General features: G+C 41.0%; 1 protein-coding gene across 1 annotated transcript in view; it reads left to right on the top strand.

Annotated features, from left to right (window-relative positions):
• Nucleotides 1–13,129, top strand: part of LOC141166589 (immunoglobulin superfamily DCC subclass member 4-like) — a 117,140-nt gene that overhangs the window by 47,629 nt on the left and 56,382 nt on the right. The window contains exon 2 of the mRNA XM_073653420.1: nt 11,468–11,758. Coding sequence (XP_073509521.1) covers nt 11,468–11,758 — 291 coding nt within the window. The remainder of the gene's footprint in view (nt 1–11,467; nt 11,759–13,129) is intronic.

Here is a 13,129-nt window from a genome sequence, read left to right as displayed (position 1 = left end):
GACAACCCTTTTAATGAAAGCATGGCTACCTGGAGGAAATTAAGTTATTTCTTCCCAGGAACCACTCATTTTCTGTAATAGTGGTGTGGGGTAGTAATCGCTACATTGTAACCCCAGCAGATTGGATTGACATATCGCTCTCCACAGATGCTCTGCAGAGCGAGCTGTCAATCAATCTTCTGGGGAGTGACTACAGTCGCTGCTCACTGTTTAGTGAGCGATGGCTGTATACGCTCCATGTATGCCCCTTTGACTGAAAGCGAGCGGCTACAGGGAGGAGATAATTTTCTCCCAGTAGCCGTGCTTTCAGTAAGGCGGCTGTACAGCATTTTAATTTTAATGCTACTTACCTGCAAATTAACCCTATATCTGCTGGTAAATAGCATTTTTACACATGACAGGTTCCCTTTAAATACTGGCATCATATGTGATTGACTCATGTAGTGATTATTTTAGTTTTTGTTTTTTTTTAATCTAATTTCCTCGATCCTGGCTTATATGACACCTGGGTCAGTTGCCTTATCAGTCTATATCTTGTGCCACCTATTACCTGATTGTTTGCTCTTGCCTGGCTATCCAACGTGATTCTTGTCTTTTTTTTACTTTATTTGTAAACCTGTATTTAAATTCATCAAAAGGAAAAGCAAACTAAAAAAAAAACAGACTAGCCATCAGATTATCACTCTGAGGAGTCATATTTGGCCATTAAATCTGTCACCAGGTTTTTCCATCTAATCTGAGAGCAGCATGACATAGAGACAGAGAACCTGACAACAGACAGCTCAGTAAGTGAGAGATCACGGGAATCAGGGTCTCTCCCCCTATATTATGCTACTCTCAGATGGGGTTAGAAAAAAACTTTAATTTCATTGCAGTAGCTTTAAATAAATTGATGTCACTTTGACAGATCTGGTTTTGGCTATTTCACATAGATTGGAGGTTTTCTGCCGAGAATCCCTCCATGTTGTCAGTAGGACCTAATAGAGAATTTGTAAAGGGTTTTTTCATTGTGGGACAAGCCCTTTAACTAATGGAATTGTAATCAGATGATAAACACTAACGTTAAGTTGACCCCTCTCCAGCTCTGATGGAATAATTATAGCAAATTAAAACAGTAAAAATAAATGAACAAAAAACAAAATCAGAAATGTTCCCATATCGGAATTCTATAGGATGGACTTACAGAGGTTACACACACATTTGCCATGTGTTGGTTGTTGACACTGGGCTATTACTAGGTAAATTCAGTAATATTGGATCCGGCAGCTACGATAATGATGATGATGATGATGATGATGATGGAGTTTCGTATGTACTTATAGGACATAGACTATAAATGCAACTGAAACTATTTTTATTCTGTTCAGCATCCTGTCATTACTGATGATCCAAAGCTCATTTGATCAATAGACCTGTGTTCTGAGGGCCTCTGAAAAGTATAGCAGGGCTGAGAACAAATGGGAAATAAATCAACTTTTTCAAATGTAAGTCCTCAAGGTGCTGTCTCCTGGGCCTCCGCCTATACGACTTTTTGGCCACGGCCCCACTATCAGTATTCGGTCAGTATTTTTTCTCAGGAGTGGGAGCCAAAACCAGGAGTGGGTGATAAATGCAGAATTGGTGACTTGTTTCTATTATACCTTTTCTCTGATTGTTCCACTCCTGGTTTTGGCTCCCACTCCTGAGAAAAAATACTGACCAAATACTGACCAAATACTGATAGTGGGGCCGTGGCCTTAATCTGACAAACAAAATTAAATTTAGTCTTCTCTTCATTGTCCTTCCTGTGAAATTCTAAAAATTTATCACAACTTTTGTTTGACAATGGCGCACTCTTTTGCTACCTAAATCCTCCATAAACAGTAACCTACTAGTCTAATAACCTATTAGCCAAACCTGCCGATATCGACGAGCTCAGCCGATAGTCTAATGTGTATGGGGGCTTCGTACTCTCCCCGAACACATAATGTCCCTTTTGAAGTGTATTGCGCTGTAGGGTGCATTGCTGCTAAAGGGAAACAAAAACAAAAAACTCTTTAAATCTTCTTCCTTAGCGAGTGTGAACGAGCTGAGTGTGACCGGAGCGTAAGTGCAAACGGAAGCAAGTGTGTGACTTGGTTTTCAGTGACTTGGATTCAGGGAGTTTGGAAGGGAGGAATTTGGACTGAATTGCTGTCTGTATTTTATTAATTTTTTACATTTCTTTTTACTTAACATTTCTGTCAAGTGCAGTCTCCATTAGGAAATGTGCTCCATTATTGACAATGTTATCCAGTTTACATCTTGCCACATGTATGCAATCCTTGGAACAGCCGGTCGTGGGTTCATACTGCTGTGCGAGATGTGAGTGTTTGGAAGCCCAGGTACTGGATCTAAATGAGCAGCTGGCAACACTGAGATCCATTGACAATATAGAAAGGAGTCTGCTGCTCACTGAGCAGCTGCTCACTGGGGTAGATGTGGGGGAGGGTGGTAGTAGGGAGCTGCAGGACAGTGAGGCATCTAGCTGGGTGACAGAAGGGGGGGGGTAGAGGGAAGAGTGCCAGGGAGACTAGTCCTGATTGGCACACCCCAATAAGTTTGCAAAGTTGGCAGATGAGGGGGGTGTCGGTACAGGGGTAGCACTGCTGCAGCAAGGCATGTCCTCTGAAAGTCGGAGGAGTGTCAGCTCCAGTAAGAGGGGAAATAGGAGAGCAGGGCAGGCCAGGCAGGTGCTGGTAGTGGGGGACTCAATTATTAGGGGAACAGATAGGGCAATCTGTCACAAAGACAGGGATCGTCGAACAGTGTGCTGCCTACCTGGCGCTCGAGTCCGGCACATCACTAATCGGGTTGACAGATTACTGGGAGGGGCTGGTGAGGACCCAGCGGTCATGGTGCACATTGGCACAAATGACAAAGTTAGAGGTAGGTGGAAGGTCCTTAAAGATGATTTCATGGAATTAGGCTGCAAGTTTAAAGCAAGGACCTCCAAGGTGGTATTCTCTGAAATACTGCCTGTACCACTTGCCACACCAGAGAGGCAACGGGAGATTAGGGAGATAAATAAGTGGCTCAGAAATTGGTGTAGGAAGGAGGGGTTTGGGTTCCTGGAGAACTGGGCCGACTTCTCAGTTGGCTACAGGTTTTACACTAGGGACAGGCTGCACCTCAATGGGGAGGGTGCAGCTGTGCTGGGGGAGAAAATAGCTAGAAGGATGGAGGAGTGTTTAAACTAGGGATTGCGGGGGAGGGTATTCATTTTATACGTGGGGAAGATAGTGCAGATAGTGACCTGAGCACAAATAAAGAAATTGTGGGTGGGGTTAGAACAGTCAATATAGTAAGAAGGAATAGAGGTACAGAGAGATACATAAAATGCATGTACACTAATGTCAGAAGCTTCACCAACAAAATGGAGGAATTATAATTCATTTTGTTAGAAAATAATTATGACATGGTGAGGATATCTGAGACATGGCTGGACGAGAGCCATGACTGGGCAGTTAATTTACAGGGCTACAGTCTGTTCAGAAATGACCGTACAAACAAGCGAGGGGGGGTGTGTATTTACATGTAAAATCATCCTTAAAACCAATCTTGCGTGAGAATATACAGTACAGACCAAAAGTTTGGACACACCTCATTTAAAGATTTTTCTGTATTTTCATGACTATGAAAATTGTACATTCACACTGAAGGCATCAAAACTATGAATTAACACATGTGGAATTATATACTTAACAAAAAAGTGTGAAACAACAGAAAATATGTCTTATATTCAAGGTTCTTCAAAGTAGCCACCTTTTGCTTTGATGACTGCTTTGCACACTCTTGGCATTCTCTTGATGAGCTTCAAGAGGTAGTCACCGGAAATGGTCTTCCAACAATCTTGAAGGAGTTCCCAGAGATGCTTAGTACTTGTTGGCCCTTTTGCGTTAACTCTGCGGTCCAGCTCACCCCAAACCATCTCGATTGGGTTCAGGTCTGGTGACTGTGGAGGCCAGGTCATCTGGAGTAGCACCCCATCACTCTCCTTCTTGGTCAAATAGCCCTTACACAGCCTGGAGGTGTGTTTGGGTCATTGTCCTGTTGAAAAATAAATGATGGTCCAACTAAACGCAAATCGGATGGAATAGCATGCTGCTGCAAGATGCTGTGGTAGCCATGCTGGTTCAGTATGCCTTCAATTTTGAATAAATCCCCAACAGTGTCACCAGCAAAGCACCCCCACACCATCACACCTCCTCCTTCATGCTACACGGTGGTTGGAACCAAAGATCTCAAATTTGGACTCATCAGACCAAAGCACAGATTTCCACTGGTCTAATGTCCATTCCTTGTGTTCTTTAGCCCAAACAAGTCTCTTCTGCTTGTTGCCTGTACTTAGCAGTGGTTTCCTAGCAGCTATTTTACCATGAAGGCCTACTGCACAAAGTCTCCTCTTAACAGTTGTTGAAGAGATGTGTCTGCTGCTAGAACTCTGTATAGCATTGACCTGGTCTCTAATCTGAGCTGCTGTTAACCTACGATTTCTGAGGCTGGTGACTCGGATAAACTTATCCTCAGAAGCAGAGGTGACTCTTGGTCTTCCTTTCCTGGGGCGGTCCTCATGTGAGCCAGTTTCTTTGTAGCACTTGATGGTTTTTGCAACTGCACTTGGGGACACTTTCAAAGTTTTCCCAATTTTTCGCACTGACTGACCTTCATTTCTTAAAGTAATGATGGCCACTCGTTTTTCTTTACTTATATGCTTTTTTGTTGCCATAATACAAATTCTAACAGTCTATTCAGTAGGACTATCAGCTGTGTATCCACCAGACTTCTGCACAACACAACTTATGGTCCCAACCCCATTTATAAGGCAAGAAATCCCACTTATTAAACCTGACAGGGCACACCTGTGAAGTGAAGACCATTTCTGGTGACTACCTCTTGAAGCTCATCAAGAGAATGCCAAGAGTGTGCAAAGCAGTCATCAAAGCAAAAGGTGGCTACTTTGAAGAACCTAGACATATTTTCAGTTGTTTCACACTTTTTTGTTAAGTATATAATTCCACGTGTGTTAATTCATAGTTTTGATGCCTTCAGTGTGAATGTACAATTTTCATAGTCATGACAATACAGAAAAATCTTTAAATGAGAAGGTGTGTCCAAACTTTTGGTCTGTACGGTATGTGAATCTAATGAAAATGTAGAGTCCCTGTGGGTGGAGATAAGGGGAGGGGGAAAAAGTAATAAATTACTGATAGGGGTTTATAAGTCTCCAAAAATAATGGAAGCAGTGGAGAATATCCTCGTAAAGCAAATAGATGAAGCAGCGACTCAAGCTGAAGTCATTATTATGGGGGACTTCAACTACCCTGAAATACATTGGTGAACAGAAATCTGTAGTTCCAGCAAAGGTAATAGGTTTTTGACAACTATGAAAGACAATTACCTTTCACAACTAGTTCAGGACCCAACAAGAAGGGGGGCACTTCTAGACCTAATATTAACCAACAGGCCAGACCGCATATCAAATATACGAGTTGGGGGTCACTTGGGTAATAGTGATCACAAAATAATACGCTTTCATGTATCCTTTAATAAGATGTGTAGTATAGGGTTTACAAGGACACTAAACTTCAGGAAGGCAAATTTCCAACGGTTGAGAGATGATCTTAGTGCAATAAACTAGGACGATATCCTGAGACATAAAACTACACAAAGCAAATGGGAGACATTTATTAGCATCCTGAATAGGACCTGTGCACAATATATACCCTGTGGGAATAAACATGCTAGAAATAGGAGGAAACCACTATGGCTAAATAGAGCTGTAAGGGGCGCAATAAGTGACAGAAGGAAAGCATTTAGAGAATTAAAGCAAGTAGGTAGTGATGAGGCATTAAATAAATACATAAAATTAAATAAATTCTGTAAAAATCAAATCAAGGCAGCAAAGATTGAGGCAGAGAGACTCATCGCCAGAGAAAGTAAAAATAATCCCAAAATATTCTTTAACTACATAAGTAGTAAAAAACTAAAAAATGATAGTGTTTGCCCCCTTAAAAATAGTCTGGGTGAAATGGTGGATGAGGAAAAATCCAATATGCTAAACGATTTTTTTTCAACAGTATTTACACAAGAAAATCGCATGACAGAAAACATGATTAGTGATGACAAAAATTCTCCATTAAATGTCACTTGCTTAACCCAGCAGGAAGTACGGTGGTGTCTAAAAATCACTAAAGTTGACAAATCCCCGGGCCCTGATGGGATACACCCGCGAGTACTTCAGGAATTAAGTAACGTCATAGATAGACCATTATTTTTAATCTTTAAAGATTCCATAATAACAGGGTCTGTACCACAGGACTGGCGTATAGCAAATGTGGTGCCAATATTCAAAAAGGGGACAAAAATCGAACTTGGAAATTATAGGTCAGTAAGCTTAACCTCTACTGTGGGTAAAATCCTGGAGGGTTTCCTAAGAGATGCTATACTAGAGTATCTGAAGAAGAATAACCTCATGACCCAATATCAACATGGGTTTACGAGGGACCGTTCCTGTCAAACTAATCTGATCAGCTTTTATGAAGAGGTAAGTTCCGGACTGGACCAAGGAAATGCAATGGATGTTGTGTATATGGACTTTTCAAAAGCTTTTGATACGGTTCCACTCAAAAGGTTGATACATGAAATGAGGACAATGGGGATAGGGGAAAATATATGTAAATGGGATAAGAACTGGCTCAGTGATGGGAAACAAAGGGTGGTTATTAATGGAACACACTCAGTCTGGGTCACAGTTAACAGTGGGGTACCACAGGGGTCAGTATTGGGCCCCCTTCTTTTTAACATATTTATTAATGACCTTGTAGGGGGCATACAGAGTAGTATTTCAATATTTGCAGATGACACTAAACTCTGCAGGGTAATCAATACAGAGGAGGACAATTTTATATTACAGGAGGATCTATGTAAACTAGAAGCTTGGGCTGATAAATGGCAAATGAGCTTTAATGAGGATAAATGTAAGGTAATGCACTTGGGCAGAGGAAATAAAATGTATAATTATATGCTTAATTGTAAAACACTGGGCAAAACTGTAACTGAAAAAGACCTGGGTGTATTGGTGGACAACAAGCTCACGTTTAGTGGCCAGTGTCAGGCAGCTGCTGCAAAGGCAAATAAAATAATGGGATGCATTAAGAGAGGCATAGATGCTCATGAGGAGAACATAATTTTACCTCTATACAAGTCACTAGTGCGACCACACTTAGAATACTGTGTACAGTTCTGGTCTCCGGTGTATAAGAAAGACATAGCTGAACTAGAGCGGGTGCAAAGAAGAGCGACCAAGGTTATTAGAGTACTGGGGGGTCTGCAATACCAAGACAGGTTATTACACTTGGGGTTATTTACTGTGGAAAAAAGAAGGCTTAGGGGTGATCTTATTACTATGTACAAGTATATGAGGGGACAGTACAAAGACCTTTCTACTGATCTTTTTACTCTGAGGCCAGAGACGGGGACAAGGGGGCATCTTCTACGTCTGGAGGAAAGAAGGTTTAATCATAATCACAGACGCGGATTCTTTAGGGTATGTGCACACGATGCAGAAATGCTCAGGATTTTTTCCTGAGCGTTTCTGCATCTCTCTGGCAGGAAAAAACGCATGCGGATTGTACATGCGGTTTCCTGCCAGGGACATGCGGAAATGAAGCGGTCTTCACTTTGATTTCCGCATGCGGGTTGACAAGCGCTTCCCAAGCGATTTTAGCATCACTTGGAAAGTGCTTGTCAACTTTACACTATATAAATCCATTCAACCGGCATGGATTTATATAGTGTGTATGTCAAAAAATAAAAAATAAATCTATACTTTACCCTCCGATGGCCCCCGGTGTCCTGCTTCATCGGTCCCGGCTGCCGGCAGTGAAGACTTTAGGACCTTCCGACGTCAGCGTCACGTGACCCGTCACATGACTCTGACGTCAGCGAAGGTCCTTCATTCAACCGTGAAGTGCCCGGGAAGCCGGCAGGACGCAGCGCGGGCCGTCAGAAGGTGAGAATATATATATTTTTTATTTTATTCTTTTTTTTTTAATGGTACCTGGGTCTGGATGAGAGTCCTCTCATCCACACCCGGGTACCATCCGCACATTAGACCGCATGAAAAGCGCATCAACATATACAGTGATGCGTAATCCATGCGGTCTAATGCAAGTCAATAGCGGCAAAAGAGCAGCGTTTCCGCAAAATTAATTGACATGATGCGGATTTTTGACCGCAGCGTTTACGCTGCGGAAAAATCCGCATCATGGGCACAGCACATGCGGATTTCCATTGGGGAACATTGCTGCCCTTCTACCATGCGTTTTTCATGCGTTTCCGCGGCGTTTACGCAACTGCAAAAACGCCGCGGAAACGCATGAAAAACGCATCGTGTGAACTCAGCCTTACTGTAAGAGCAGTGAGACTATGGAACTCTCTGCCGCATGATGTTGTAATGAGTGATTCACTATTAAAATTTAAGAAGGGCATGAAAAGTATAATATTACAGGTTATAAATACTAGATTTCTTGATAGGGCGTTGATCCAGGGAACTAGTCTGATTGCCGTATGGAGTCGGGAAGGAATTTTTTTCCCCGATATGGAGCTTAGTGTTTGTCACATGTTTTTTTTTGCCTTCCTCTGGATCAACATGTTAGGCTATGGGTTGGACTAGATGGACTTAGTCTTTCTTCAACCTTAAAAACTATGTTACTATGTTACTATGTCAGGGGAGAAAAGGATCCAGCGTGTCCGATTTCTGGCTGTTGATCCTTTTATTCTCGGCGAGTACAATACTATGGGGCCTATGGGGATACTATTCATCAACGCTTTTACATCAGAGAACTGTTGTTAAAGCTTTGAAAATTAAGAACATTTTTGAGCAAAGGCAAGTTGCGCAAAAATCTTGCTACTTTTGGCGTTTTCATGCCATTTTGTATCAACTGTGCCACTTCCATCTATCAAATTCATCAAAAGGGCTGGCGCTTTTTACACCAGAAAAGCTACTTAAGGCTATGTTCACACATCATGTTTTTTTTTTGTGTCAATTTTCTGCAGCAAAACCTGATCTTCAAGTGCATTTTGTTCAGGATTTTACTTGTAATTTTAGTGATTTTTTTATGCTTTTTTTTCATCGTTTTTTTCAGCGTTTATGCATGTACACAAAGTTTTGTGAAAAAAAAGAACCCCATTCTATTTTGCCAGCAAAAACGCTGATACAAATTTTGATGCGTTTTTGATGCGTTTTTTCTGTATTTTTTTCACCACCCATTACTTCCTATGGGTGAAAAAACTCTGAAAAACATTGAAAGAAGTGACATGCTCTATTTTCCAAAAAAAACATGCAAGGCAAAAAATCAGACAACCTGATGACTGGTGGGACTGGGTAGTTGGTGGGTGAGGTCCCTCATGCAAAAGTGTTAGAATTACTTCAGAGTTTATTACAAAAAAAGTTGGAAAATCTTCCATCCATATTATTCACCAAGGCAAAACAACCCCAACGAAATCAGGAGGTTGTTCTCTGTTTTCTAGGTTTGTTATCCATACACATTACAGCTTTACCATTTGTTGTAATGTTCTTGTTAGGACTTTATAATAGTACTGAAAATTGAGTTTTTAGGTGGTCCCCACTGGTCCTGCAGTACTTGGAGTCCATCCATAACTCACCTGTATAGCATGTGACCTCTGCGGCCAGTGATTGTCTGCAGCCAGCTGAGTTATGGATGGGGTGTGGTGGCACTAGAGCAGTGCGCTATTCAGAAGGTCACTATTTATTCCTTTATTTTATATCATTCCCTTCTCTAATGTTGATTCTAAAATCCCAGAAAACCACTTTTTAAAATTGTAGGGGGAATAGTGATGTGTGTGTACTTTTTTATTCCCCCTACAATTTTAAACAGTGGTTTTCTGGGATTTTACAATCGTGTAAGTAAAACAAAACAGAAAAAATAGTCACTAAAGTATAAGACGTTCACTATTGGAAATAAGGCTACTTTCAATACAGAAGTGAGGGGTTGGAAGAATATTTTTTGTCCACAGTAACCATGGATTCTCCAAAAATAGGTTGAAGGGCTCTTGAAGTCTTTATATACAAGAGGGAAGGATTTCAAACAATCACCTAGATTGACGGACATTAAGGGTTAGGAAATGCCCATATTCTATTCACTTAATCCTGAAAGACCATAAAGTACTAGTCCATTTTCTAGGGAAAAAAACTACTCTGAAAGTCCCATAAAGATAATGTTAGATCTATCACTACCAATGCCTACAAAATGAGGAGAGCAGGGTTTTAAATATGATCATACTCATTTGATTAGCGAAGATCTGTCATCCGATTACACAAAACGAACAGCATGCATTACTAAATAGATCTCCTAAACCATATGGGACTGGTGCACTTTCTTTGAATATTCATGCCAGAATTGATGTATAATCTTTATATTAAAATGAGCATTTTATGAGTCCAGCTAAGGAGTGAGAATGGTCATCAGTCCAAGTATATTCAGTCTCTGCCTGCGTAGACAGACGGATACATCTTGTACTAAACAGTGTGAGATCTCTGCAGGGAGGAGGGACACTGAGGAGCTAGTTGTGTAGCAATTTAGATTAAGCTTTCAGAGAGGATGATACAGCCATTATGACATTGATTATCAAAATAAGTACACCAGATTTATCAGGTTGATTATCAAAGTAAGTACATCAGCATCATCCCGTCTAATAACGTATACAATTTGTATATTGAAATTTGGTGACAGATCCACTTTAACGTAATTTGAGCCTAGCCCAACCATCCATCTAATGCGTGTTGAATGTCTGACTACCCACCAGTAGCAGATGTTGGGGGCTGTCGCCAGAGTTGTCTGGCAGTGACTTACTCCCATTTCCCATATTGGAACACATGCAAGTTTAGCTGAGCCGAGCATTCATGTGTATGATAGTTACAGAAGGAGTTGTCATTTCTCCTCTGAACTGTATGGCGGAGTGAGGGAGCAGGGAATTGATGATGAGACCCCTGTTTTGCAGACAGAGGTCCCCCATCAGTTAGGTATTTAGAACATACACTGTGAATATAGTATCATTTCTTGAGTGGGTTGGACACTTTAAGATTACTATGAAAAATTGTATCACAGCAATTCTCCAGTTCTTCAGAGTCCACATTACAATTTTTTAAAGACAAATTTGCAGCTTGTGATCTGTTAGGACCTCTGAAAATATATAAGTGTGTATTCTCATTTCCTATATCTTATCATATCACATAATTTGTTACTTTTGTCTTACTTGTTGGATATACATTGTTGTGCCTCGTAATGGTCACCCAGAATGTAAACTTGCTGCTAGATAAGTTAGGCCAAATAAGCTAACCCCATATATTAAAGTGTTCTCATTAGTGTGGCATGGTGTATCTGAACAATTATCGTAATTGCTATCTCTTGGGTCTTTATTGTAGGAGACAGCACCTGGCTAGACCTTAGCTGCCGTCCTGGCCCCATCGATACAACTCTTCTGCCTGGTCAAGAAGCCATCTTGCATTGTGACCTAGATGACACAGAGGTGTCCAATAATGTCACCTGGTGGAAAGACAGTGAGCAACTGACCACAGAAGACTTCACTGTGCTTCTTGATGGATCACTTGTAATATCGCAAGGAGAAGGAGCAAGCATTGAAGGAAGCTACTTCTGCACCATCAGGAACTCTTTTGGAGTTTTGCAGGGCAGGACAGGCACAGTCAGATGGGCAGGTGGGTACCAATAATTTTGCAACTTGACACCTTAAGGGAGTTATCTCAAATTCTTAAATGGTTAAAATTGCAAAGCGCTTGTAAAAGCCAAGGTTACCAACCATTACGCAGTCTCAGAGTGGACGGTTTCCTAGGCACAAACTTCCTCTCACTAAACTCTCCCCTCTCCAATCTATCTGGAATTCAGTAGCCAGGGTCATATTTCTGTCCAGCCGTTACATAAATGCCTCCACCCTGTGCCATACATTGCAGTGGTTGTCCGTCCACTGTAGAATACTGTATAACCTTATTTCTCTTACCCACAAAGATCTCCAAAGTGCTCTACTGTCCTATATCTCTTCCCTCATCTCCATCTACCAACCTACCCATGCTCTCCGTTCTGCTAATGTTCTCTGACTAAGATCACGCATGATCCAAACCTTCGGTTCCCAACGCCAAGACTTTTCTTGTGCTGCACCAGTTCTCTGGAATGCATTATCCCAGAAAATTAGGTTAATTCCCAGTATCCACAGTTTCAGCCATGCCCTAAAAACATATTTCTTTGGTACCTCCCTAATCAAACTTTCCTCAGTTCTCCTTCCTAGATCTTTCCTGAGACTATCACTTCATATTGGTACATATACATATATTGGTTGATGACCAGTTCATGCAGCTTTACAGGAATACCCTTATTTATTAGAACAATGGCTGGCCCAAATGCTACTAGCTCTTTTTACTATTTCCTTAAAGATTGTCAGCTCTTGGGAGCAGGACCCTCACTGCTCTTGTTTGAATTGATGAACTGTCTACTACTTTGTAATGTCTGATATTGTTTGTACATTTACTCTCTGAATTGTAAAGTGCGATGGAGAATGTTAGCGCTCCATAAATACAAATATTATATTATGATAATGTTTATGGATTTTATATTCTTTACTCTTAAATAAATCAGCAAAAAAGAAGCAAGACAAAAATATATCTCATACCCTACCATAATTATATATAAATGTAAAGCAAAGTTGCATAATAAATATAGGGTACTTAGTGAACTATTTTTGATCAAAAAAAGTATACAAGCCGTCCCACCAGCGGCAAGGTGACCCTAAATTGGGACGGTACCTATACTGCCTATATTAAAAACCTTACTGTATATCAAAGTTGAAGTAATGCATATAAAAGGGTAGACAAATAGGACCGGGTCCCAACTCCAGACCACCTAGGCCCGTGGTAAGCTACATATATACCAATCAGCTCAACAAAGGGCATGCCACACCCTTAAATTGCACAGAATGCAAACAAGTCAAAAAACCAGACAATGTGAACTGAGGTCTAAGATGGCAGACATACAAGAAACAGAGGCATGTTCACACTAGCAAAAAAGAAGCAAGACAA

This window comes from Phyllobates terribilis, unplaced genomic scaffold (genome assembly GCF_046119375.1).
Source record: "Phyllobates terribilis strain yellow unplaced genomic scaffold, ASM4611937v1 Scaffold_11__3_contigs__length_659146591, whole genome shotgun sequence".
Classification (NCBI taxonomy): Eukaryota; Metazoa; Chordata; class Amphibia; order Anura; family Dendrobatidae; genus Phyllobates; species Phyllobates terribilis.
The sequence above is the reverse complement of the archived record's forward strand: the minus strand, read 5'-3'. Positions and strand labels throughout refer to the sequence as shown.